This window comes from Molothrus aeneus, chromosome 2 (assembly GCF_037042795.1).
Source record: "Molothrus aeneus isolate 106 chromosome 2, BPBGC_Maene_1.0, whole genome shotgun sequence".
Taxonomy (NCBI): Eukaryota; Metazoa; Chordata; class Aves; order Passeriformes; family Icteridae; genus Molothrus; species Molothrus aeneus.
In genome coordinates, this window is record NC_089647.1 from 25,547,811 (window position 1) to 25,575,805 (window position 27,995).

Here is a 27,995-nt window from a genome sequence, read left to right on the forward strand (position 1 = left end):
AAAAAAAGATTACACTCTGTCTGGGGTGTTTCCATTTTAAAAGCAAACAGGGGCTTATGTTTGAAATATGTATGTATGAAATATTCCTCATAACATTACTGAGTTTGATGATTTGCCCTACATGCAAGCTTGGAAGACTGCAGAGGCAACAGGGGAAAAAAGGGTGACACCAGCGAAGGAGTGAAGGGAGAGAGAAGTGAGGGATTTCACCATCATGAAGGGTAATGGAGAGGGCAGTGCTAACATGCTTTGTTCAAAACCAGCTCTGGATTCCTCTGACACCTGCTTTTTTAATCAAGCCCTTCTCCAGAAGGTTTATATTGCACTGGACATCAGGTCTCAGCATCCTGAACTCCTGTGGAAGCAACGATAAGCTCAAACGCCACGATAAATATCCCAAAAAGGCACACACACTGATTTACTGTTCTTGATGTTTCTAAAATAAAAAACAGAGCATATTAATTTAAACAAACCTTATTCCAGACTATATCATCCATACAAAGACAGACAGAAGGGCACAAGATCCAGAAATCAAGGTAAAAAAAGAACCCCCTTTTCAGATCCTCCTTTACAATGGCTAGCTTGTCTTTCCCTTCAGCTCTGACCTGAGTCTCACCTACAACGATGCACCTGAAGAAAACAAAATGCAAAGATACCTCCAAAAACATCACCTTTGGACTTCATTTTCTCGTTCAGATGCTACAAAAAAAAACAACCACCAAAACCCAAAAGTTTGCTGTGCACTTCCCATTCCAAAGTCCTTGTTTTGCCGGGAAGCAGCACACCCCAGGTGTGTGGCAGCCTGCAACTGCTTCTGGCATCTGTCTCCCATCCCCAGCTGGGGCTGATGCCAGTGGGATGCTCTGCCTGGGCAGCCTCAGGGCAAGGAGTCCTCTATCAGTTCATATGGAGAGGTGTGCAAGAAGCCATGGTTGTTTCTGAGGCAGGATGCTGCTCCCTGCCAGAGCAAATCACACAGGTCTCAGAGAGAAAGCTCTCTGAGGAGATAAGGTTTGGCTCTCACAGACCCCCAGCCCCAGTTCCTCCACTGCTGGCACCAGGATGGACAGAACTGCTGCTACCTGTGGGACACAGGCTGCTGCCCAGAGTAGCCAGGACAAGGCCACCGCCACCTCCTTGAGTGCTGCCAAGCCCCTCTCAGCCAAACTCAGGCTGCAGGCTGACCAGGGTGGGGCTGACACTGCAGATCAGAATGGGGCAAATCCCCACATTCCAGAACAAGGCACATTTCCCAGAGGGATGTGTGGCTTCAGCATTGCAGAGAACACGCAGTGTTGTGGGGGTGGGAGGGCACTTGCCTTTGGGACAGGGGTGCTCCAGTCACACAAAAGTGGGTTTCAGATCCTCTTTGAAATTCACCACAGGCTGGGGCCCGCCGTGGTGCTCTGTCTGGCGATCCTCACAGTCACTGGGCTCTGTGTCCGTGTCCGTACTGCTGCTGTCCAGGGAGCCACGAGGGCTCTGGAAGCAAACCTCGCAGCAGGGTCGGTGGCAGCCATGAAACATCTCCTCAGAGCTGCTGCTGCTGCTGGAGTCAGAGTCTGGGTAATAGTACAGCGAGCGCAGGGAGGGCTCCGCGGGGCCCCTCGGCGTGCCCGGCCGCCGCCGCCGCCGCTCCTGCGGGATGCACGGTGAGGCGCCCTGGGACTCCCTGGGCCATCCCAGCCGCCCCTCTGGCTGGAGGCTGGCCTCCCTCGGGATGGCTGCAGGGGATGGTGCTGGGCCATGAAGGAGCCCTCTGCCAGCCATGTCCCCTCCCTTTCCCAGGGAGTTTTGTGCTGACTCCCCACGGCCCCAGCTGCCCACCTCCTTCACCCTGCAGCTGGCACGAGGGGATACGTGTCCAGGGAAGCGTGTGGAGGCAGGGGGCAATGGGATCCTCCGTTGATGCCTTGCCAGGTAGGGGCTGAGGGATGTGTGGATGCCTGGGTAGCACTCCTGGCCCACCTGTGTTTCTCCCTGCTCGCCTGAGGTGCCCCAGTTGCCAAGTGGGGGTCCTGCAGACAAGGCTGGGCTGTGGCTTTTGCCATCCAGGCTTAACTCTTGCAAGATTTCCCACAGCTTCTCGCTGTTTACATAGCTGATTTTGGGGGATGACTCCCAGGCTACACCAGCTGAGTTGTCCTGGCCTAGCAGCTGCTCTGAAGGCTGCTCCTGCACTGCAGGTGTCCCACACTCCTGGAGATCTTTCAGGCCACGTTCAATGCTGTCCCCTCCATTAAAAAGCAGCACCTGAGGGCAAACAGGCTCCTGGGTTGCATCTTTCTGGAGAGCCTGAGCATTGCTGCCAGGAGGTGATGAACCCAGCAAGCAGGGGGGCTGCCACCCATCCCTCCCTAGATCCTGGGGGCAGCAGTCCCCTGATGCATCCCCAGGCTGCCCTGAGCTCCAGGTGCAGGGAGCTGCTGGCAGCACACGAGGGTCGCAGCCGCTCTCCGCAGACATCAGCCTCATCAGCTTCTCCTTGGCGCTGCTCACTTGCTCCTGCAGGCTTTCGATCACGGCGTTTTTCTGTGTCAAACAAATAAGCCTGTCAAGTGTGGGGCAGGCAGGGAGGAGGAAAACACTGCCAATTTGGAAGCAGGCACTGCCAGAAAACAAATCACCCCTCTCTGCATGGCAAGAGCCACACCAGCAGCATGTGTGACCTCAGCCTCCCCTGCAGCCCCCCCAGACGTGTGTGTGGGAAGGGGCTCACTGGGCAGGCAGCTCTTCAGGCTGGGGTGTTCCTGCCCAGTGCAGGGGACGGAGCAGGAGCCTGGGGGCTTTTCTGAGACAGAGCATCTCCCCTCTAAATTAACCATGTTTGACAAGGCTGTGGGAACCAGGCTCTCTTGTGCTCCTCCCTACAGAAATTTTTAAGCCCTCCAAATTATGCCTAAATTGTGGTGCTTTGGAGTGTGACAAAACAAAGCAGCTCTTCCCCTCAGGAAGGAAGAGGGTGGTGAGGGATCACCAGTGTGGACAGGGGTGTAAAAAAAGGGCTTCCCACCCTGCAAAGCCTTTAGCCCACAAAAGGGAAGGAGGGAAGCTGGAGGAGGGGGGCTGGCAGAGCCCCATACCTCGGTGAGCAGCCGCTTCATAGAGTTTTTCTCCCCTATGAGCTGGTAGAGCTGCTCCTCGCTGTACACTGAGCGGCAGCTCCTGCTCGGGCTGGTGAAATATTTTGCCATGTGGCTCATGGTTTGGCTTTCCTCTTCAAAGGCTTTCCACTGCTTGAGCTGGGGAGTAGAAGAGGGTGTTATCCACAGAGCCCCCGGCCGACACAGCGGGAGGCAGGCACAGCTCAAGCGCGAAGGAGACAAAGGGATGGAGAGGGGGAGACAAAGGCAGGGTGGAGCAGAGACAGCCAGCCAGAGATGGCTGGGCGAGGGGCTGCAGTGTCACTTGGAGCCTCCCACCCATCTGAGCCCTACCCTGTTCTGGCTCCAGCTTTTAATGCAGGAGAGGGTCAGTGCCTGGCTGCACTGAGACTGCTGAGCACACTGTAAAAGCCCCCTCCCTCTTCTCCCCACTCCCTGACTCCATGACAGACAAAGACAGTGTCATGCCTGCCCCCTTATCCCTGAATCACTGGTGACAAGCTGAAAACCAGCAATGTTTAGTATCTATTTTCTCATCTAGTGTCTGCCTGGAAGCCTTGTGCAGCCTAGCTCCAGCTGTTTATCGATCTCAGATGAGCTATAGAAAAGCAAGCCCATTAGGAAAAACAAGGTAATGAATTAAAGGATCCAAGTTAAATAAAATGTTCAAGGGCCCCAGGCTCCCAAAGAAAAATGGTACAGGCAGAGTGAAAGTACAGCTCATCAGCTTCTCTACCCTCAGTCCGAGAGACCTGGTGCTCCAGCAGGCCTGGAGCTCACCAGAGGAGGTTTGGATCCTTGCTCCCAAAGGCTGCTCTGCAGTTACACTGCCTCAAGAGGCAGGAGGGGACCTCTGGAAATCATCCCAAATGCCCTGCTCAAGCAATGTCAGAGGGAGCAGCCTGCTCATGACTGTCCAACTGGGCCTTGAGTATCTCCAAGGATGGAGACTCCACAACCTCTCTGGGCATTCTGCTCCAGTGCTTTACAACTTTCACAGAAAAAACTCCAGCCTTTTCCTCATGTTTAAATAGAATTTCCTGTGTTTCAGTTTGTGCCCATTGTCCCCTGTCCTGTCAGTGGATACCACTGAGAAGAGCGTCGCTCCCCCTTCCCTATTCCACCCCCATCAGTATTTATATACATTGCTGAGATCCCCTGAGCCCTCCCTTGCACAGATGTGCTTTCCTCAGCTTCACCTCTTCCTCCCTTTCTCACCTCATGTCCTTGAGCCCAAACATCCCTCCAAACATTCAACTAAGTAAATAACTGCTTCCCTTCCCTGTAACAATGGGAGCATTATTCCCACTAACGTGGTGGCCAGGCACACCAGGCTGCTCCTGGAGGACACAGGAAGCAGAAGTGCTTCGGCTCACCACAAAAGGCTTCCTTTAAACACCTCCTCCTCCTCCCTGCTTGTGGCAAAGCCCAGCTTCCTTCTCTAAAAGTGCAGAGGAGGACAGCCTCCCCTGTGGACCACCAGCAGCAGCAAAGTCTCTGCGAGTGGCTGGGCCATCTGGATGGTCTGTGCCCGGTTCCATCGCTGCCAGTGGCAAGAGCTCCTGGTGCAAGCGGACACGTGAGGCATGAGGGAAGGACAACTGCACAAAGGACACATCCCACCACCTGCATGGAGCAGGAGGAGGAGGCCAGTGGCTGCCTCGCCTCATGTGTGCTGTCTGTGTGGCTGTCACCTGGGGCACGTTCCTGCAGGAGGGTTTCTGAGCAGCAGTGCTGCACTCCTTGGAGATTTTCCAGGACATGAAGGGGACAAGGAACAAGAAAGCTGGACATGGACATTTTAGAAGGGCACAGTGACAGGACAAAGGAGAATGCCTTTAAACTGAAAAGAGAGTAATTTAGATTAGATACAAGAAAGAAATTCTTCACTATGATAGTGGTGAGACCCTGGATCAGGCTTGCCCAGGGAAGTTTTGGATAGCCCAATCCCTGGAAACATTTAAGGTCAGTCTGAATGGCACTACGAGCAGCCTGGTCTGGTGGAAGCTTCCCTGCCCACAGCAGGGGTGTTGGAACCAGATGATCTTTAGGTCCCTTCCAATACAAACAATTCTGTGATTCTTTGAGACTCAGGGAACTTGCTTGGGGAAGCAGAACCACCAGGGTGGGGTGGGCTTGGAGAACGAGCTGTGCAGGTGAGTCCAAACATTTGGGGAGAAAAAGCAGGAAAGTGAGTGCATTGATGCCCACGGCTGCTGTTGTTAAACTCCCAAAACGTGCCTATTTCCAGCCAAGTGACAGGACAGAAGTAGCAGCATACCTGTGGGACAAAGATGAAGCAGTTGATGGTGGTTGTACACACAAAGATGCCTCCAGAGGTAAAACCAAACAGCAGATTGTGCCAAGTACGGAAGAAACGGTGAACTAAGCAGATGGTACCAGCAGCCAGGAAAACCAGGTTGACCCCGACGATGAGTGTCAGGGACTGGTTCACTGGAGAGGAGCTGACATTGTCGGTCAGACCGGCCAAGTAGGTCCCGTACAGCAGGAGGATACTCTGGAAACAGAAAAAAGAGGTTTCCAGAGTGTGGAAAATTACAGCCCGATGGTGTCAAGCCCCGTGTCGCACCAAGCCCGGTGAGCTCAGATCGCGCTCAGCGCAATCCTAATTAATGCTCTTTGATCTGTAATGCAGACCTGCAGCGTGCGGCGGTGACGCCGCAGCAAACGCCCGGCACGCTGCTGCAGGCCAGCAGTGGGGCTGGGAACACAGGGCAGCAGTGAGGGCACTGGTGGGCATGGGGGGTCCCAACCAAAGGGTGTGAAGAGCCAAGAGTCACAGGTCAGCAGGTGCTGCCACAGAGCAGGGGATGGCTGGGAGAAATTGTGAAAACCACCCCTTGGGCAGCCTGGAGCAGGAGAAGCAAAGGCAGACAGAGAGGAAGCAGAGGTTCCTGCAGGGATGCAGCAGTGGGTGCCATCAAGGAGCAATAGCATACCTCTGAAGGAGCAGGAAAGATATCCAGAAGGAATTCAAAAAAGAAGGCAAAGAGATATGGAGGTTTAGACTGGAGGGAAAAGGATGTACTTGGTGCCTCTTTAAATAGCAATAATCCAGGAAACTACCAGGTGCAATTCTTTTCCCTTCCCTTGGCTGTTTCCTGACTCCAGCAGCAGGGAAGGGCACTACAGAAGTGCCTCTACAGAGGCTCTCCCTCCCCCCGAGTAGAGCAGTTGTTTCAGAGAAGGCTGTCTCACCATCCTCCCCGTCAAGGGTCTCATGCATGCATTTTGCCAGTGTGCTCAGGATAAAACTGCCCAGCAGGATAAGCATCTCCTTCCCTAGGTGACACTAGCAGGAAACAACAAGTATTTTTTGCCTGCCTCCATAGAGCTGAGCATGGTTTGCCTTCAGGATCATTTGGAAATACCATCTAACAAAGTCCCAGCTCCTGCAAGGACCTGGAATACAGGGAATGTGACCTACATTATTCCTGTGCTACCCAGTAAGTGTCAGCCTTTTACTAAGAGTCATTGTTATTTGGGCATCAAGAAGTGCTTTGTGACACGAGATGCAGATGGTTTTTAGACCCTTCTGAACCCCTCTGTGCTGTGCCTTGGTCGGTGACTGTGATGGCCACTGCCAGGGTTAAGGCCTGGAGGGACACAAGCAAGGGACATTCATGTCCAGATCTCTGGTGAGACTCCGAACTTCAAAGGAGCAGAAGTCTCAGGGTGGGGTTGTAAGAGTGAAACCTGCCTTGCTGGGAACTGGGCCAGTGCCTGACCCTGCTCTGTGGAATTTGCACTGGATCATAACTGTGTCCACCATGAGGCACCTCCAAACAGCCCAAAGGCAAGGCAACCCCTAATCCCTGAGCAGGAAAAAACCAGCACCAAAGTCCCATTTAAATTCATACAGTCTATCTGGGACACAGACAACAGCGCTGCCATCTCCTAAACTAGGACTCTCAGTGGCTTGTTTGTTTGTTTGTTTTAAACTTGAGCAGAGGACTTTGCTTCTAATTCCAGGCATGTCCTTGGCAAGTCATTTCTGTTCATTGCTCTGTGCCAGTAAAACCAGGATAATACACTGAGTGTCTTCCCAAAGGGCTGAGCACATTAATGCTGTGGATGCTAAGAAGTGCAATGTATGCAGAGATAAAGCCTACACTCACATTAGTGTAAATCCAGACTAACTCCAGAGAAATCACCAAGGAAATACTCCATGACCCCCAGTAAGTAGGAAGGAACAGGGCCAGATTCAACACAACATTAAAAAGATTACCTGGAACTGATTATGGGGATGTTTTATTTCCAAAAGGATTTTGTAAGGGCTGTAGGCAGAGGCATTACCTCTCTAAACCCTAACACAAACTGCAGACAAAATCAGAGGTGGAGACACAGCACTGAAAGCCCAGGTAATGCCTACATTACCTAACAGCAGAGGACTTGTAAGGACTTTGAAATTAAGTGTAGAAGGACTTGGCTGTGTCGTGAGGTCCCTTTCTGCTCTTTTTCCTATGATTCTGGGTAGATGGTCAGTGAGTATTACATTACAGTGAATCACAAAGAAAGTGCCTGTGCTGCACGCAGAGCCATTCCCAAAAAAAGGCTGTGATCTCACAAGCTTCATCAACATCAGCTTTCTGAAATGTGTCCAGCCTCTGCCATACCAGAGACACATGAGACCACAGATAATTACAGTGATAATTATACCAACATAGTTACATCAGTATAACTAACCCTGCTGGAAGAAGACTGGCCATGTGCAGAGATTCACCAGTGAAAGTGCACCTCAGAGGTATAATTAACCCGATAAGCATCCTGCAGAGGTGGGGACCAAGCACTCGTCATCAGCACCTCCTTGGTTTGAAGTCACAGGACACAGGGACTGAGCCACCTTGGCAGTGGCCATTCATTGGAGTCTTTGGGGAAGGAGTGTTGACATAAAGACCAGGAAGATGTTGAGTTTCAAGAAGTGAGATGAAGCTAGGGGCATGCCAGGAGAGATCTTGAGAGACTGTATGTGCACAGTGTACATAGAGGAGATGGTGAAGCAAGGAGAAAGCAGCTAGCAGGGCTTTCACCCTTCCTAAGATGGGAAGGGTTGGAAATAGGAAGGCTTATGAGATGAACAGGAGTAGCTGGGATCTGCAATGGGCACGTAGCTTGGGAGGGCAGCAAAATGACAAATGCTGCGAAACAGTTTAGGCTGAAAGACAGGGAGGAGGTGAGATACAATGCAAGAAGCACTCAAGAGGTTACATACCTTAAAGCCTAAAATGAGAACGAGCCAAAGATCAGAATAGAGCGATGCACAGGACTGCACCCGGCTCACGGAGCACGTCATGCCTTTCTCTGTGGCCTACAAGGCAAGGCAAAGGCACAAGTGAAGGCTGGCACAGACCAATGGGAAGAAGCTGGTCTCTGTAAACTTCTGAAAGGAGAGGCCAAAGCTGCTGCTACCAGGGGCAAAGTCTTAAACGAGAAGATTTTGGCCTTCTGCTGCCTCCAGGGCTGGTTAAATATTTCTCTAAAGCAGATGCCTTGGAGCCCTCCTGCGCCATGCAGGTGATCTGCACAGACCTGGAAATTTTGCAGTGGACTCTCGCCTCTGTAATAGACCAGACATAAACCAAATCCAGAGTGCCCAGAAGGTTTTCTGCTTCGTTTTTCTTTCTGTTGTTTCTCAAAGACCACCTCCAAATGCCTGGCCACCCACTAGCTCTGTTCACAGAGCTCAGATAGGACACAGCAAAACCCCACCCCGCCCGTCTCCATTCTTTTACCCGCAGTGAGACGCTGAGGCTTCGGAAGCACTGGACTGGGTCAGAGAACACCCAGGTCAAGAGCAAGACAGTGTCTGCCAGCACCAGCGCTGCCACCATGGCCAGCAACTGCAGGTCTTTGATAATCTGCAAACATACAAGAAGAAAAAGTTACTATGGGGAAGGAATGGACACCAATGACCTCCATCCCCCTTGGGTCCCTTTCTGTTGTTTCTTTCAAGTGACATGTCTATCCTACTACTTTGCCCAGAGAGGTGTCCAGCACTGACATTTGAGTTGGCCCCAAGATCTCTGTCTTCAACTCCCAAATTCTTGGAGACCTAATCAGGCTTGAGATCAGGTATAAACCCTGCCTGATGGTGTGGATAGCAGGTAAATGCTATGACAGAAAACAGTTCTTCCAAAACAAGACTATCATCCCTTATGACCATATCACCAGCGGAGACAGAAAGGGCAGACAAAAGCACCTGGTAGGAGCACCATTCTGCAAATTTAACACAGATCCCAGTGTGAAACAGGAGTCCTTGCTGATACCCAGTTCCCCTGCAAATCCTCTTGTCCCATCTTTCATCTGAGACCTACTTTTTTCACTGCTGGAAAGTGACCACCGAAAGTTGTAAGTGCACTTTTATGTGCACAAATTTTCCATTTCTCTCACAGTTTCTGAATCCCCATCCTTAAGTGCTGCAGAGGAGAGCCCAGCACTCCCTTCCTGCCTTAAAGAGCAGAATGGATCCATCTGGGGATGGCCTTCGATCAGATGCTTTTGAGGACACCTGGTTTATTTTCATCCCACAAAAACAGCTGATTGTTTTTGTGGGATGAAAATAGACCTGAACACAAACATTGGTGTGTAGTGTAACAAAGGCATGTGGCCAATATAAAATGAGACCATTGCTTGGTGATGGGGCTGGGACTCCACTGGGGAAGAGGCAGCCTGGCAGGGCACCCACATTCCTGTAGAGTGGAAAAGCTCCTGCCTCATTGTGCAGGAATAAATGAAGGGCCCATGCCCAGCCTGGTGTGAAACCAGACCTGTGATTGTGGCATCCATCCCTGTCATGTGCCAGTTCCATCTGCTATCCCACTGGTTTGGGACTTGCTGGTGTTTGCCCTCCATGGAAAGTCTGTCCTCCCCCTTCCCGCTTCAGCTGCTGGGTACTCACCACCCTCTTGTCGGGCACCCGCTGGGTGAACACCTTGTAGAGCCGCCAGCTCTTCCCCAGGACAGGCCCGAACACCAGCGAGGTCCCCACGCACAGCAGGCACAGCCTCACCTGCAGGGGTCAGAGCAAGGGGGCTGAAAGGGCTCACAGGGACACCACACACCCTCCCAGCCTGGGCTGCAGCAAGGATGGCCAAAGAAGACAGCAGAAGAAAGAAGTCTTCTGACTTCTGGAGGGTGATACCAGATACTAGAAAGCTGTCTACAAGGTGAAATAAATTCAAAGGCAAATACTCCTCTGTAGGCATGCCTGCTGCCTACCTTTCTCTGCCTACCTAGAGACTCTCATTGGAAGGGCAGGCAGGGAGAGACAGGCAGCTTGTGAGCAGCAGGGGCACAGAAAGTCCCAGCACCCATAAATCACTTGCTGGCACCTCTTAATTATCCACAGCCCAGTGGCTGAGCAGGATGCAGGGTGTGCTCCATCCCACTCTCCCACATGGGTGCATGCCCAGTCCTCAGTCTGGCAGGGTGGCTGCCTCAGGCCAGGACATGGGGGTTCATCACACAGGTGAGTGTTCTGATGAAGATCTTCTCTGCAGCCAAAAAACTCACCTAGAGCACCTGTGCTGTGTCAGGCAGTGGTGGCTGTGTGGAGGATCCCATCTCCTTTTGTGGTCCCCTCTGCCTGCTGCACTTAACAAGCCCAGCAGCCTGCCTGCCTGCAGGACCTGTCCCCCAGGGACCTCGGTGCAGATGTGGTTTGCAAACCAGCAAAGGCCCCATTCAGACAGAAAGTGTCTGGCTGCCTTTTGTGTGTATGTGAAAGCCACAACCCAGCTGAGCAACGTGGTGGTGACAGGCTGTGGCTGGGACAGAGCATGTACAGGTGACAGCTGGCTGGGAGAGAGCACGTACAAACAGGTCTGTACATGTGTCAAGGGGCCCATCCCAGCTAAACCCCTGCTCACCTGAATTAGCTTTTCCATTGAGTCTCCAGATGGCAGGCTCTGCTCCTGAATCCCAAAGAGGTAAGCACTTGTGTAAGTCAAGCCACTGCCCAGCAGGGTCACAATGTTGAGATTGGGGCTGGACATCTTCACAATCCTCGAGGAAACAAAGCAGGGGATTTGGTGACAGTTACTGAGCATCATGACCTGGCAGCACTGGGGTGAGGTCCCCTTACAGGGATGATGACGGTCATAAGGAATGCTGACACACTGTCCACCCCCAGCCTGTGCTGTTCACCACTGCCCCAAAAGCTCAGCTATTACTCCATGGTCCCACCCTCTCCCTTTTCTTGCTGGAGTGCTTCACAATCCTTCAAGTATTCATTTAGCCCTATGCCAACACTTCTGCTGCAGAGGGACAGAGGTAGAAAACCACACCAACGCAGCCCAGGGTGACAGTCCCCAGCAGTAAACTTTAGGTGCAAGAGCTACGTGTGCTTCCAGGAACAGGCCCTTCCCACTGCTCCTTCCTCTGAGGAGGTATCTCCACACTTAGCACAGGAAGCTGCCAGCAATGTTCAGGTTACAGTCTCCCCTCTGTAATTTCACCTCATCACTCATAATCCTGTAACTGTATTCAGGAAGGGGAGAATCAACCCACTAATCTCTTATGACCTGTCACCCTGCCCCAGCCAGCCTACTGAGTGAAAGCTGCACCTCCTGCCACCCTTCTCAATAGCTCTGCCCCTTCAACCTGCTGCCAAGTCATTACTTTTCTCTCTCCTTGAGCTTCTTCCTGGCTTGCTGTCTTGCAGTCACAAAGCCTGGGGTTCAACTTGTCTCTCTCCCTCCCTGCCTTCCTCACCATGTCTCAGCCCTTGGAGAAAGATATTCACCAGCTCATGCTGTCAGCTGCAGCTGAGAAAGGTCTCCTCTGCCTTCCTAGGTTCAGGAGGAGACCAGTATTTATTTACCGCAGAGCAAATAAATAACACACATTCATTACAGCACATTCTGAGAACATAAATTCAAGTGGCCACTGAACTCAACACCACTCAGTAAATGAAGTGCTTCAGACTGGGGTGCAGTTGGGATGCAGGTCATGCAGCTGCTGCAGTGCAGCAGGCACAGGACTCTCAACACAAACCCTTATGGGCAGGACCCTCCCGACTGCACAGTGGTTGTCAGGAGCATTAAGGAATTTAAATTCCTTAAAGCCACCAGAGAAGTCCAACAAGATCAGTGCAGGCGGCACTCAGATGTACACCTCTGTGTGAAACAATGGCACATGGAGAGCAAAGGCTTCGCTGGGTGAAGCCTGGGAGAGGGATGTATCCCTGGAGGAGGAAGCAACTGAAATACCAAGGGGCCAATGAGGCTGAGAGAAGGTGGCAAAGAGGCAGCAGAGACATCCAGAATTGCTGAGGAAGGGTCAGCACTGGCTGAGACAGGTTGAGCTATGAGGAACTGTTGAGCCTTCTGCTGGATTTATGCTGCCTTCAGGGGAGCACAACTTTTTATCTCCTCTGTGCAGACTGAACAGCACCAAAAAAAGTCTACACTTCACCACCAGCTTCTCTCAGTAATGGAGATCATGTTCTCCACCAATATGAGCAACCACCAAGAGCAAAAAGGATTATCAATATCTTCAAAGTATGAGTGGGCCAACAGCAGGGAGGACATGGCTCACTGTGGGGAGTATGCTGGCCTTGCTGTGGGGCTGTGCTGCTCAGAGCGATGCTCTCAAGCATGTGGAGCAGAGTTGAGCTCTCCTTTTAACAACTCCTGTTGATGGTTTTATTGAGTAGCACCTGGATGAGACCATATAGCACTGTCTGTGCCAGAGGACACCCATAGAGTCATAGAGCCATTAAAGTTGGAAAAGACCTCCAAGACCATCAAGTGCAACCTTTGACCAAACGCCACTGTGAGAACTAAACCACAGCACTAAGTGCCACATCCAGTCTTGAACACTTCCAGAGATGGTTATTCCACCACCTCCCTGGGTAGACTGTTCCAATGCTTGACAACCTTTTTGGTGAAAAAATTATCGCTGGTGCCCAACCTGAACCTCCCCTGATGCATTTCCTGGGGCCATTTCCTTTCATCCTGTCTACAGCTCCCTGCCTTGGGAAGGAAAGGAACAGTCCAAACAGGACTGTCTCCACCAGTGATCAAAGCTCTGTGTGATGGAAGAAGGTGCAACATCCCTGGCACTGCCCTTTCTTGCCCTGTGCTGCTCCTTCAGGCTTACACCCTCCTGATCCTTGGCTGGTCATCAGCTCAGAGCATGCTCCTGAAAGAGCCTGACTCCTGCTACTCCAGCTCAGGGGAAACCTCCCAGGAGAAGAGGGATGCCCTTACCTGTTTTTCCTGAAGCGAATAGTGAAGATGAAAAAGAAGAGTGCTAGCAGGACTCCTCCAGTCAGGAATGTCCACACAACTCCCAGGAGACCAGCAGAGAAGGATGGGGAGCTCTTCATACTGCGGTCAAACGATGTCTGCAGGAAGCAAAAGGGATAAGGAAGAAGAGGACATTGCTGGGGCTCTTAGCAAAGAGGGTCCCTACTCCAGCATGATCCCTCCCACAGTTATCCTGCTCAGCCAGAACGCACAGCTCCCAGTAAGGAGACACTCTGGCCCAGACCAAGTCCTGCAGGTAGGGCTACTGAGATGTGTGTGGACAGGACATGTGCTCTGTCACTTGCTGAGTGTTCAGGAGGACACGGCAGTCCAGGAGCGCTCTTCTTATGCCAACTAGCCAAATCCATAATGAAGCTGTACAAGTGATTCATAAATCTCAGGCAGCCCTGCCTCTGAAACACAGGAACATGGACACTGGTTCCCCACTGTCCTCTGGAAACAAATCTTTGGAGGAAGGCCCCATGGTGCCCCAGTTCTTATCATGCTTCTTTAGATGCTTCTTGGCTCCCCCGCTTACCCTTCCCTGCAGCAGACAACTGATCAGCTGGAGGACGTGCCTGGGAGCCAGCAGCAGGGTTGCCAGTCGGTGCAGGAGCACAGCACAGGGAGTGTGACAGCGTTTTTCAGAGGTGGTGACACACTGAGCTGGAATCCACCCATCTCCCAGCCAGATGGAAACTAACTTGGTCCCAGGAAGGCATCAGCTGAGAACTGGCTTTGGAGGGACACTCCCAAAGTGGGTATGATGGAGGAACCTCTCTCCTTACATACAAACCTCCTTATAGGTTTAAATCTCCATTTAAAATAATCTCTGCTATCTCCTTATTAACATAAAATGGATAAAATGATCCCATGTGAAACAAGAAACCTACTTCCGCTACTGATTTAAAATGCTCCAGCATTTTTAACAGTGTGTGCATGTGTGGATTACCAACTTTTTCTCCCTTAAAAAAAGCATCACTTCAATAAAAGTGCTGGCACATCCCCTTTAAGGAGGGAGGGAGGAGAATGGGGTTTGAGTTGGGATCACACACCTCCTCACTAACTTCTCTGGCGCTGAGTCCTCTAATTTCTATTGCAGAAGACTACTTTTCCGGACAGTTGACATTGCCCCAAACTCCCAATTTTTACTTCAAGGTCTGAGCTGTTTCTGCTTCCAACCTTGCTAGAAATAAATCTTCAAGCAGAAGAAAGGCATTTGTTTAGAGCCAATGCCTCATGTCCCTCTTCCCCAGCCAGGCTTCATCTCCTCTGGGCGAGCAAGAACAACGCACAGCTTGCAGAATTAAAGCCACCATATAATTCTTGACAAAAAAACGTGTCACTGCCACACGACCACCGCTGATCCTGGCAGCTCACATGCTGGTGCCACACTGATCACAGGGCAACTGGGAAAGGCAAACCCCTGCCTGGGAGAGACATCCAGCTGAGAGCTGCTGCTGGGATACAGCTGCATGCACATCTCAGCCTTGCTTTGCAGCAGCGTGGAGGGATCCCTGGGGGGATCCTCATCTCCCTCCTGAAAACTGCTTCCCACCTCCTCTTCCCTCTTGCTATTCCCTGGGGAGTCTTTTGCCTCTCTGGGAAAAGAAGACCACACCAGATGGTGAAGATGGTCAGCCACGTCAGTGCCCTGCTTACACCAGGACTCTCTGTGTGAAAACCCCATCATTCGGCACAGATGAGGTCTGGAGCTGACAGGGCTGGTGCAAGGCTGTAATGCCATTCTATTTCTGTGTCCTGCCTGCTCGAGCCCAAGGGTAACACCTGGCTTTTGCCACTGAGGTGAGCAGGGCAAACTCAACATCCTGGGGCTTCTGCACTTCCCTCCCAGATGTACCCACTAACAAAATCTTTTCACTTCTGGCTGCTGTCAAAAGTATTGCTGCACCCTATTCCCAGCAACCACCTAGGGATCAGAAACACCCCTATGATCTCCGCTTTTTCTCTCCCACACACCCTCCCACCTGACTGCTGTTTCCCTGGATGTTGATGCTACTTGAAGTTGATGGAGCGCTTTGCTGGCTGCTGAGCGCAGTAAATCCTGGTCCTGGCAGGGGGAATATTAATTGTAAGCCAGCTGCCAGAGCCAGAGGAGCCAAGCAGCTTACAGTCTTTTAATTAAAGGCCCATGGTCGTGCAGGACGTGATGGAGAGCCGAGTGGGCCAAGCCTCACTGCTCCATGCAGCAGCCCCACGTGGTGCCAGCTGCAACTGAGTGCATCCCAGTGTCATTTCTACCCCTGCCTTACTGGTGGAGGGGGAAGGTACCACTTATTACAGAGGATGACTTTCAATTAAATCCTGCTCTACTCATATTTGAAAAGCACTTTGAAGTTAGAGGGGACAGGAAAGGTCAAGGGGAGATGGGGCCATCACAGGCCAATCCTGAGCAGCTGGCTGACACATGGGAGGGCTGCTTAACATGACTTGGCTGTCGTGAATGCTTTCTCCCCTTTGGATAACTGCTGGGTGTCACCTAGACTGGTGTGTCTTGTCTTTCTATCAACCAGGTGACAGTGTGCTGCCTTCAGCTGGACTGGGATTGCTTGGCAGCTGCACCCCCCTCTTCATCCCTCCCCCAAATCTACTTCTGCAGAGCAAACCTCATTCCCCAGAGCACTCCTCTGCACCTGTACATCCCACTGTATCGTACATACCACTGTGACAGTGCAGAGCTCCTGCAGGGCCCGCTGCTGCTGCTCCTGGCTGCCAAAGCTGGAGCTGCCATCGCAGAGCTCAGAGCAGTTGAATCCCGGCTCCATAGCACATCCTCAGCCGTCATCCAGCCGTACCTTTGCCCTGCTGGGAGGATGAGCATTGCCTTTCTCCAGTGAGAAGACACCTTTGGCGCACACCACATCCCCCCTGTCAGCAGAGGAGGGTCTGTGGACAGCCTGGGGCTGAGCTTACCCAAAGTGGACGTTGGATGCACGTCCAGAGCCAGGACAGGGAGTGCCCCCTGACAGCGTCCCTTGGGTGTCCTCTGCAGCAAGGAGAGTCAGCTCAGGACCAGGGCTCCCACAGAGCACGGTGGCACCCCCAGCACTGCTACACCAACCTGCAAAACAACACCTGTGGAGGGTCACAGTGGCCCCCAGCCCCTATATCCCAGCTGGGAGCTGAAATGAGGTGCTGTGGTAGTCCAAGAAGGAGCCATGGCACAGCACCCTGAACACCTGCATCTTTCCTTTGCCAATGCATTTTCCTGCACTGGAGCAATTTCAGGGTCATTTTGCAAGTACCCTCCTTGTGCTGGCAGTGACTTGCTGGTTGCAAGTACCCTCCTTGTGCTGGCAGTGACATGCTGGTTTCTTTCAGCAGAGAACCAGCCAGTGAAGACAACAACAAACAGCAACAAGTGCTGCCATCGCTTACCAGGACCTACACCCAGGCCTGGGTGAGCAGAGGGGAAGGTGCTTGAACGCTGTGTTTTGGCTGACTTGGCCCGAGATGCAGCCTGGCTACCTGCAGAGCTGGCTGTTTATTAAGGAGATGGAGAAGCCTGACACCTCCGTGCTCTCCCTCCCTCCCGGTGCTCTGGCTGCCAGGTTTTGTCCCTGCCTGCTCCTGCTCCCTTTGCACCACCTTTGCCTCTGTTCCCCCTTTCATTTCTCTTTTTGGTGTGGATTTTAATAGGCCTCATTACCATTTTAGACATGAGGTCATACTTATCCTCAAGCATCCTTACTCAATTACCATTGTCACCAGGTTTAATTAGCTTCCAGCACACGACCATAAGCGAGTCTCCTGTCGTTAGCAGCTGGGGAGGAGGCACAACAGCTCGCTCCCTACTTGCTCCTAACAACAGGTGGGAGGAAAAAATTATCTCTATCAAGCTCCTCGGTGCTGCTCCCTGGCTGAGCATCCCCTGTACCTGGCCAACCTTCCCTGTTGCTGCTCCTGACATTTTGATGCCCTCTCCTCCCAAGTCCTTTCTTTGGAAAAACTCCTGTCATTATGTGAGCAAAGAAAGAGTAAATTAAAAAGAAGCATCGTCACCAGGACCTGGTGTGAAACTTGGTGTTTGTCACGGGGCATAATCAGGATTCAAACGCCAGAAAAGCTACAGGTGTTGTTCTCAGCTCGAGTGTAGACTGATTTTTCAGCTTCAGAGCAGTTGTTTACAAGTCCCAGCCCAAGCACATCAAGCTAAGTGGGCTACTTGTCCAAAATTAGCAGACCCACCTCTGAAGCAATAACCCCAGCTCTCCTGCTGGCAGAAGCCTTCAGGTACTGCAGGTCCTGGCACCGTCCTGCCCCTGCCAGAACTTCCCCTAGCATGAGATCAGCTCGCTGTGTCCTACAACCACAGTATCACACATCAGCCAGACTGAAGATTTTACACACATGGTGTGTAAAGACGTGTTTTTCAAGAGTGCTGAAGCCACCCAGCTCCATCAAGCCTCCTTCTCTCTAGCTTGTGGCAAATCATGGTGGTGTTTCCCCTCTGCAGCAGGCTCATCCTCTGGGAGTTTTCATGCCCTCCATAGCTCAGGCTGAGTGACTGGACAAGAGCCATGGGTGCAGGAGATATCCAGCTGCTGCACTGAATGCCAGGATTGCTACAATGCTGGAAGTGCAGTGGAGAGGAGGAGACAGGCTCCAGCTGAGCAATTCAGAGACCAATGGACTGTGTGGAGGGACTGGGTGGAGATGGGGGTAGGAAAGGGGCACTGAACCTTTGATGCTGAGAAAACATGAAGGTGAGCACTGCCCAGCCTCCAAGGGGCTCAGCTCCTCCCCATGCCCTGGTGGGTTTACAGACAAAATCCCCTATAACTCCTTGTAACCTTCTGCCATGTCAGAGGGGGAACACACCTGGCAGGTGGACCACTACCAAGGCTGGCATGAGGCCAGCAGGCACAGCCTTCCTGTGGCTCACCAACGGAGGTGTTACCACAAGGAGCACCAGCTGAGCCCTCATCCACTCAGGAGGCCACCCCTTGGAGGAGGGCAGAAGCCCCTTGGGATCTCCCCAGCCCCCATCCCTGCATTCTGCAAACGGCTCCCACACAAAGTTGATTACAAACCGGGGCTAATTAGTGTTCATTAGTATGCAACAAAGCAAGCACCAGTGCAGTTGTCGCTGAAAAGCAACAGGCATTTCCAGCCCAGCTCCTGCCTCTTGTGAGAGCTGGCAGGAATGCTTCTCTGTAGCCTGGAGAGGATCCAAGGGGACCAGCACTTTGGAGGGGTCACTGACCTCAGGGTGAGGCTGGGCAATGGTTGTCAGGACAGACAACAACACAGGTAAAACCCTACATCCTTAAAATGAAAGGGTCTGTTGAGAACAGAGACTTGTGGGGTTGGGTTTTTGGGGGTGTTTTTAAGACTTAAAATGCCAACCAATTCTGATAGATCACTTCCAGAGCAGAATCACAGAATGGCTTGGGTCAGAAGGGACCCCAGAGCTCTGCTTGCCTTGCTCTGCCCTTGCTGCCCTTGGTCCCTGTGGCCCTGCACCTGCTGGCTGTCTGGGACATGGTGCAGAGTGTTTGGCCACAGAGGAGCACCAGCTTGCACACAGACATGATCCAAAAAGACAAAAGTCAACAGGAAACAGGTGACTGGACCACATGAAAAATATTAGCACCATCATCTTCTCAGATAAAAGGGAAGCATTGACTGCTAGAAACAGTATTTGGATAAAAGCAATTTGTGGTCACCTCAATGGTTGGATCTCCTGGCCTGGAAAACCTGTTTCCTTAGATCTGTCAAGACCCAGGAATACTTAGCATAAAATCATTTAGGTTGGAAAAGAGCTCTTAGATCATCAAGTCCAACAATTAACCCAGCACTGCCAACCCCTCCACTAAACTATATCCTTAAGCACGGTATCTACATATTTGTTGAACACTTCAAGGGACAGACACAGAATCATAGAATCACTAAGGTTGGAAAATACCTCAAAAAACACTGAGTCCAGTATCTAACAATGCTTAGTAACTGTAGACTAACACATAAATAGCCCTCAAAATAGATGCAGTTGATGTCATCTAAATGCACATCTTGACTCTCTCTCAGTTTCTTCCCTTTCAAAACATTTCTTTTGGGAAAAAAAAAACAGAGGGAAAAAAACCTTTAAAGAAGATGAAAAATTGGTGCAGCATGTATAGACCCAGAGCAGACAGAATGAACTTTTCACCCCAACAGGTTCATTTTGATGTAGTGTTGAAAGAGAGGCTTCTTCCCAAGGGTGACATCGCTGCTCAGCGAATCAAAAGGTGCAAAACCAAAGATGTCAAATCACAGACAACAGAACAATCACATTCAGAAATGTGCCAGTCTTCATGGGCTCTGCAATCCTGTGTGGTCACACCAGCCCTGACAGCGAAATGGTACATGCACACCTCTGCAGGGAGCACATCTGGAGAAACATCTGCTGAGAAGAACTTTTGGGAAGGCGGCTGTGTGGCCAGAGGCAGAGAAGAACAACAGGGGAGAAGGAGCAATGTGCAAAGGGCAGAGCCACTCCTGCTGCCCCAGGAGGGGAGCAGAGACCTCGGCTCACCCACGATGGGTCTGTGCTGCTGCTGCCAGTCCTGGTGGGACATGGAGCTCTGCTGGTGTGGAGCAGCCAGGACTGACAGGACACCGGCTGCACAGTGGGAAATCAGCTGGATAACTGTTCTGGCAAGGTGAACACCGCGGGATGGGGTTTTGCAATTCAAAGTCTGGTGCTTCCAAGACAGGCTCCTGCTTTTTCCTTCTGCTCTTCTTGCCCAACAAGATCCCTTCTAGTCTGGCCTGAGTAACCTGCAATATTGCCATCCCCAAGGTGATCAAAAAAAGTCACAAGCCAGATTTACTGCAACACCTCCCGCAATCAAGCTACTTAAAAACTGTGAGTTAAAACACACAGCATATCTGAAGATTATTTTTAATTTGTATTTAAAACTTTGGCACCTACACTTTCATGCTTTTCCCTGCAAACACAAAAGGAAAAAGAAAGAAAACCAAGAGACTCATAACATCATCCTAAAACCTGGGTTACAAAGGCTCAATCCCCAGGAACACTGGGGAATTACAAAGCTGTCACCCTTCTTCTCAGGGTCTGTCCTGTGCTCGTGCTTCATTCTGCTCCTGTCCCTGGGATTTCCAGAGTCACTTCCAGGCCCTTCAGATATCTTCATGCCTCAAGATAGACAGCAAGCTCAGTGAGGATAACCACCAGGAGCTGCAGGACACTCTGCACACAAAGAAGGGAGATGCAGGACAAGGTGCTTCTGACTCTGCATGCATGGGGAGCTCGCTGTGTGACTGAAACCTGAAATTTTGTGTTGACTGAAGCTAGGTCAGATTTTCAAGCCTCCTATCATTTTGCAAGAATGAAGGCAATAACTTCTGAATGTTGATTTTACTGCTTGTCTGTCCACTGTAGCTCCCTCAGCTTGGGAGAATGGCATGAGGTTGGCACATTTAGCTCTAACTCTGGACTTTTTAACTTTTTAAGTGCAGGCTGAATACCCACCTGGCTTTTTTCAGTTTTGTGGTTTACATTTTGAATTAAAGAAGCCTCCATGCACAAAAAAAACCCCAAAAAACCGCATTACTTTTTTTGAACCACCACATAGTCCTGCAAGGAACTGACTCACACTTCTCCCACTAAGGAGCTGATAAGGCTTTTAACTCTCTAACCATAATTGCTATACAATGACAGGCATGTGAGAAACAGAGACAGAATAGATTGGAGATGTTCAAAGGAAGGAAAATTAGGAGGGAATACCAAGAAGCATAGGGAGCATGCCACAGATGAGGCCAGTAAGCCCAGAGCTGATGGGGAGGTAAACCAAATCCTTGGAGCTGCCAAGGAGCAACTTGAAGATCTGAGCCCTCCCTCGTGTCCAGCTGCAGCAGCTGCTGAGCAGCACGTGGATGAAATGAGAGAAACCTCCAGGTTTCTGCCTCCCCAAAGTGGGTGGGAGTCCAGGGATGGGGACCCCACTGCCCCTCGTGCTGAGCTCATCCCTGCTTGGCCAGGTGGCCTGGCAGGCTCCTCACACAGAGCCAGGCAACAGCAGAAACAGCCAAAGTCCTTCCAGCCGAATCTTAGTGACACCACTGTACTCCCAGGTGGAAGCTCACCTTCCTGCAGCCAGTGAGGGAGGCAATGGGATCTCTGCTGCCAGACAGCAGCCTCACCACTTGGGGCCAAGGAGGGCACAGCTGCCTCCCCCAGAAATGGGCAGGGGGCACACCCTCTGAGAAGGAAGGAGAAGTGCTGCTCCCTTGCCCAAGCTTCTGCCCACAGCAGCTGTGCTGCATGGACAGGAAGGACACACAGAGGCTTTTCACCGCTTTGGGAAAAATCCTGCATTTTTTTCACTCCATTTCATTTATTAGTGGGAGACCACACCTGTAGGTGATGTTCTGCCTCCATGGGACAACCCCCCTGCTCATTCCCAAGCCCTGAGTGGAAGGTCGCCATCTCAAGTGCTGGGCATGTGGCAGATGACCTGGAAGTGGGATGGCAGGGGCTACCTGTCCAGAAACACACAGCCAATTTCATGCTGCACTGCACCTTCACCACAAAGAGGCAGAAGTGGCCAGGGCTGGCTACAGGGCCAAACCGCATGGCCACCATGCCCCATGCCCCCAGAAACACAGCTCTTGCCTGCCTGCCACACTGCCAGGCACAGCCAAAGAGAAGCAATGTTGGAGGAGTGCAAATATCCCCAAGCATGCCCTTCACAATTTGCCCTGGAAGTTGCTGCAGGCAAACCATGAGTCCCCCTGTCCGCCAGGCTGGTCAATCCTGAATCCCTGCCACGGATCACACCCATATCCCTGCCCCAGAGAGGCTGGCACCTTGTCACAGGACAAGGAGGCTGCAGGACTCTACTGTGGCTGTGTGACACTCACACTTTTCCACCAGGACGCTGATTCAAGGCACTGTGACTGGTGCAGCCAGGTCTCAGGGCTCTGTGCCCATTCCTGGTGCCTCTGTTGCCTTTATACCTGCTCTCATCCATCCACTCGCCTCAGAAACCTGCCTTTTCCCAGGCCATTCCCATCAATTGCTGCTACCTTCTCCTTTGGGCATGTGCCCCACTATGCTGCTCTGAGGCACAGCTCAGCCCCAAGCACTGCTGCTGGAGGCTCCAACATCCCTCCCTTCCCTCCACAGCTCCCTCTGCCTCCGGGGTGTTAGCACCAGCCTAACAAACGGGAACATGCTAAACAGCCTTACAGGAAGGTGTAGCCTGCGATTTTTTTCTGTCTTAACTGTACCACCTTTAGAGAGCCACCATGAATAAGAGGTAAAAAAGCCTGATGATTTAGAATTTTGATTTACAAGGGAGATCTACCTTGTGGTTGAGGTGTGTATGACTTAATTAAAAGCAGAAGCTCACTCCCACTGAAGCTGTTTGCTGCCGAGCTATCAAATGCAGAGGAGGAAGAGACCTCAGAAGGAATATTTCCATTAAGTTATGTTTCACATTAAGCATATGCCTTCAAGAGCTCTCCCTTTCCAAAGCTGGCAGAAAGCTGCAGCTGCTCCTTCATGCAATCAGACACCATCCCCTCACAGCACCAGCACACCTGTGTTTTCACAAACAGGGCTAGGATGGCCAGGCTGCAAAGCCACACAGCCCCAAGCACAGGGACAGCTTCTAGCCCTAACAAGGTCAACAGGTTTTTTTTCTCTATTTTACTTTTTTTCTTTGAAATCTGGCAGGATTTTGGAAATCAAGTGACAGATTTAGTCCTTAAAGAGGCAGGAAAACAGAGCACTACAGCTCTTTCACCTCACCCCTGATGACCAAGCAGCAGGGAATATTTTCCCCTAGGAGACAGACTTGACTTAAGACTCCGAAAGCCAGAGATGTCCACGGCTCCTCTGGCTCCCCTCCCGGGCACCACTAGCTGCCAAACTGCACCCAGTGCTGCCCTGCTCAGGCTTCTGGTCTCCTTGCTGGGCAAAACAAGCCCCCCACCAAGGGCCAGGGCCACATCAAGGTTTCCACGAGGTCTGCCAGCCCGGCTCCCTGCAGACAGCAGCGAGGCTTGCTCAGGGGGGAGAGGGGCAGGGCCGAGACTGGAGGCACAACCAAACCCATGCGGAAAGTGCTGCTTGTAAACTGTGTGAGCACAGGGTCTGCAGTGAGAACAGAGTAGTGCCCCGGCAGCAGGTGGGTGAGGGGATGTGGCAGCTCCGCCAAGGCTGCATTGGAAATGCCAGCTGCAACTCAACACTGGCAGCTCCCGGTTACCGGGATCTGGTTCCCTTGGCCTCCTCCCGCCCCTCTGAGGATGCAGAGCACCCGTGGGGGAGCGGAAAATCCAGCTCCGGGTCCACGAGCCACCCTTCTCTGAGAGGTGACCAAGTCCCTGGGAGTTGTATCATGCTCAACTCTGGCAGCCAAGGAGAAGCAAACAAGCTGGGTCCTGAGTGTTTCCTGGGAGGGGGTCTCACCCCTTAGCAGCACTGTGAATCCAGGGCACAGGGTCCCTCTCTCTCCCTCTCCACCCAGCAGGTTGCTGCCCTGCGGAGTTGATTGCAACTTTTCTTCCCCCTGTTTTGAACTCCAAGAGGCGCACAGCTCACCCAGGTAATAGCAGTTTGGTTAGCACAAATTGACCTAGCGCTGCAGCTTTACATCTTTGCACCCTGCAAGGCAGCCCTTTCCCATCGCCAGGTGCTGCCAGGTTCCCGCTCCTACAGGCGCCTCCCGGGGGCTGCTTGGAACCTTTGGGACGGTATTTTCTGGGGAGCTACAAAACACCGTCCCCAGCCCACCCCGTTTCGAGCTCAGGGACGCACTCCGGGCACAGCCAAGCCAGCGAACGGCGAACGAGGAGCTCTGCATCCCGCAGAATCGCTCCCGAGCACGGCTCCGTGCCGCAGGGCGGGAGCGCTCGGGGGCTGCCGGCCCATCCCCGGCCCCGCCGTGCCTGGCTCCGGCCGGCTGTGGGCAAAGGGGCACAAAGGGCAGCAAAACAACTCGGGAGGTAACCTGGGCGCCCTGTCTCATCCATCCCGCTCGCAGCCCCAGCCACGGCTGCCGGCCCCTGTCTCCCCACACCGCGCCCGGCGGAGCCCCGACCCACCTGTGGGGACAGCACCCGTACCCGGGGTGCCAACCTGCGGATACCTGTGGATACCTGCGGGAGCCTGGCAGGAGCGGCGCGCCCGGCCCGGAGCAGCCCCGCAGCCGCGGCGGGACGCGGAGCTCGGCCCCTCAGCGCCCCTCAGCGCCCGGCTCCGCCCGGCCTGGCCCGGCCCGGCCCGGCCCGGCGGGGGCGGGCGGCGGGAGGGGCCCGGGCGGCCGTGCTCCTCCCGCCGTGGCGGCCGCGCCGGCCCCGCTCCCGTCTGACCCGGGACAAAACTTCTCGGCAGCGGGGAAAAAGCCCGGGGGCCGGGGCTGTCCCGGCAGGGCTGGACCCCGTTTCACGCCGGCGGCTCCTCCAGTCGAGAGCGGCATCGAGCCCTCCCCAGAAGACCCCGGAGCCGGGAGAGCGGCCCCCGGCACAGCCCCGGCTGACCTGTTCCCGCCGCAGCCCGTTCGCCTGCGCTCCTCTCCGGGCCCTGTCCCGGGATGCGCCCGGCTGGGAACGGGCCGCCTCGCTCGGGTGCTCCCGGCAGCTGAGGCAGCACAAAGCCCCACGCCTGTGGCAAAACCGGCCCGAGAAGGTGAGTAAAGGCGAGGGCGGCCAACCTCGTGCTCCGTGACCTGCTTGTGCCGCCCCATGGCTAGTGGTAGCCAGCGTGACTACTGCGGTAGGTATGTTTATGTGAGCGGCGCTCGGTGTCCTGCGGACAGACCCACCGCCACTGACAGCACCCCCGCGCTGACCGTTCCCTGTCTTGCCTCCCACGGTCCTGCAGCTCGCTCGCATCAACTTTGTGCTCGCTCTTCTCAAGACACCCACTCCATTTTACTGGAGTTTTCCTCCAACTCTGAAAGCCAAAAGCTCTGCTCCAGCACCATAGTTTCTCTCCCAGCCTGCAGCCAAGTGCCAGGTGCTGCTGGAAAGGGCTTTGCAGACAGGTGTAAGGCCGTGCAGGTTTTCTCTCTTTACACCATTCTGTTTACCTCATTTACCCAGCTCCGCTAGGCCTTGGTGTGAGCAGTGCTCATTTTTCACTCCTGCCCATTCCCAGACCTGCAGAGCCATGGACCAGGGGCAGCTGGGGTCTCAGTGGGAGCAGAGAGGTTTGCACCACACTGTTGGTCACCCTGTGCCCCACAGCACCATCAGAAGCAAACAATGACCTGTTACTTCCCAAGCCTGGTAAAAGCATCCAGTCTGCATCCTCTGGCTCTGGCAGCAGCTCCCTTTACTAGGTTTGACTGATGTCCCAGAGGAGAAGCTGCTGTAGGACCACTCTACTCCCTTTTCCCATCTTCCTCTGAGGCTAAACAGAGGCATGAACCTTGCCCAGGGAGTCTAACACCACCCTCCAGAAAGTGTTTTCCAGCCTGGGCAGTGATGGGTGATAAAGGCTCAGTGGGGCCAGGGTTCACATCCAGAGCAGGTGAAGGAGGCAGGAGCCTTGTTACTGCCAGGTAATGAAAAAACCCCTTGGAAAGCCTTGGGCGATGAAGGTCCAGCAATTTGAAATATGGAGACCAATGGAATTATTCTGAATTTTGGCACTGAAAGCAGCCCTCCAGTTTGCAGAGGTGCAGATTATCTGCAGCTCACAGTGGCTATAACAAAGGTCCCCATGTTTCAGTATCTCTGGAAATCTGATCTCTTTTAAAACACGCGGGCTCTTAGGCTGAATTTAACAATCTGGTCTCCGCCTCCATGAAACCAGGACCATAAGTAGAAACATCTCTCAGCAGGAAGTGAGGGGAGAGGAGTGAGACCCTGACTGTTCACACAGGAGCAGGAGTGAAATGACTTATTTCTGGTTCCTCCCAAAGCTAGCAGGGAGCACTCCTGGTGCCCCACTGACTCATGCTTATTACTAAGCACTTTTTAAACTGTGATAATGAGAAATGGCCGCTTTGTGCGGGCTTCAGTTTTGCTCTCAAAAGAAAAAAAAATCAAAACTCTGGGGGTATGGAGAGTTCCTTGGCAACTGTTACAGACACATGGATGTGCATCACCTCTTATTCCTCACCCAGCAGAAGTGGGACCACAGCCTCATCCCAGCTGGCTTTGCAGCCCTACAAGAGCTGGGACATCCTTCTGGGTGTCACTTGGCATTGCCAGTGTCAGAGAACATGCAGTTGCAGCCAGGATGTTGGAGAGTCTGGGAAAAATGCCTGGGTGTTTTGTCTGGAGGCAGGAAAGTGCCTGCTGCACTACAGGTGTGCACCAAAGAAGGATTTGTGCTGCTGAGCAGGAAGGAATGGAGGTCTGGAAAGGCACAAATGAGGGCAGATAGCCCATAGTTAAGGTGAGTTGTGTTACAAACTCTGCAGGGACGAGGGTCCTGCTGTGCTTAAAGCACAGTCAGTAACCCTGTGTTGGGAACACATCACCCCGTGCCAGAGAATAGCTGGAGCCCAGCAGCAGCATGGCTCAGCCCAGGGCTGGGTCCTAGGAAGGGAAAGCAAAAGCTGAACTCATTTGAAACTGCCAGGGGAGGCAGGATGCAATTTTCTCCATCTGTCTTCCATGTCTTTTCTCAGCCCTTGCTCTTTTTAAACACCCTGTTGAAGAGTTGAATTCAGAGTTCCCTGAAGGGATTCAGTATCCATCACAACACTGCCTGATAAGAAGGACAAAGCACCTGCTCATGCCTCTGCTGCTGCTCTGGCTCTTCCTCCTTAGCACCTTGTTCATCCTGCATGGAGCTACTTACACATTACAGCTGCTGGATCCCTTGTGGGAGCTGAGATCTCCTGGGACACAGCACCTCATTTTGGAGGTCTGGCCCACGTCATTTGCTCCAAGACATACACAATGGTTGAATCCCTGTTTCCAGTTTACTGTTGAAGAAAGGGGGCTTGGAGCTGATTTTGTGGACTGAGACCCACTCCCTGCTTGCCAGTCATTAGCAATAACACTTCTCTTCTGGGGTCTGGCTCATGGTTTTAGCCCATTTAACACTTATGCTTTGTCCATCCTCAAGGGTTCACACCCAACCAGGCTGTCACACAGAACCATCAAAAATACCCTCTACCTTAACTGCAGCTTTTGGTCATCTGCTAAACTCTTCTTAAGCAACTCACATTGCAGTCAAATTTCACTAAATTTGCCCAAGTTTTCTTTAGGATGAATTGGATTCAGTTTTTGCTTCATCTTGGAGAAAATTAATGTCTTAGAAAAGCCAAATTCATATATGACTACCTATGATTGTCCTGACTTTGCAACTACTCAGCTGCACTGTCTCTACACATCACAATGAATCTAAAAGGGAGACAGGGTGTGCTGGAAGGACACATCCTCTGCTGGGAAATTATCATCCAGCACACTTAGAAACTCTCATGAGACTTGACTTTGGCCTGCAGGCAATCTCCACAGATGTGTCCCAGAAATAAATTATCTATGCAAATACAGTTTTCTTTTCACACATTGCAAATGAGCCTGTAGAGAGAGACCCGTGCTGGGCCTTGTTTGATGAGGCACCCAGGTACACACAGGCTTGCACACAGTGCTCCCTCTTGGCTTTCCTGATCTGCATAGTCTGCTCGAG

At 52.4% G+C, this 27,995-nt stretch overlaps 1 protein-coding gene across 2 annotated transcripts; it reads right to left on the bottom strand.

Annotated features, from left to right (window-relative positions):
* Nucleotides 1-394: 394 nt before the first annotated feature.
* Nucleotides 395-24,545, bottom strand: GPR156 (G protein-coupled receptor 156). Of its 2 annotated transcripts, none has more exons than XM_066569469.1 (11): nt 24,452-24,545; nt 16,310-16,457; nt 16,057-16,198; nt 13,337-13,473; nt 10,994-11,129; nt 10,024-10,134; nt 8,858-8,983; nt 8,338-8,433; nt 5,386-5,622; nt 3,084-3,242; nt 395-2,532 (listed from the first exon to the last, which is right to left on the bottom strand). In XM_066569469.1, the coding sequence occupies exons 3-11, from the start codon at nt 16,159-16,161 to the stop codon at nt 1,342-1,344; spliced, it is 2,298 nt and encodes a 765-aa protein (XP_066425566.1). In that variant the 5' UTR covers nt 16,162-16,198; nt 16,310-16,457; nt 24,452-24,545; the 3' UTR covers nt 395-1,341. The 2 variants fall into 2 exon arrangements, with proteins under 2 accessions (XP_066425566.1, XP_066425575.1); XM_066569478.1 differs by having other exon boundaries at nt 16,057-16,201.
* Between the last annotated feature and the right edge of the window lie 3,450 nt (nt 24,546-27,995).

Coding starts and splice junctions, on each gene's coding strand:
- GPR156 (XM_066569469.1), bottom strand. CDS start 16,161: ATGGAGCCGGGATTCAACTGCTCTGAGCTCTGCGATGGCAGCTCCAGC. Junction 10,135..10,993: donor CAATGGAAAAGCTAATTCAG/GTGAGCAGGGGT, acceptor TGACCCCTGCAG/GTGAGGCTGTGCCTGCTGTG. Junction 2,533..3,083: donor TGAAGCGGCTGCTCACCGAG/GTATGGGGCTCT, acceptor TGTTTGACACAG/AAAAACGCCGTGATCGAAAG.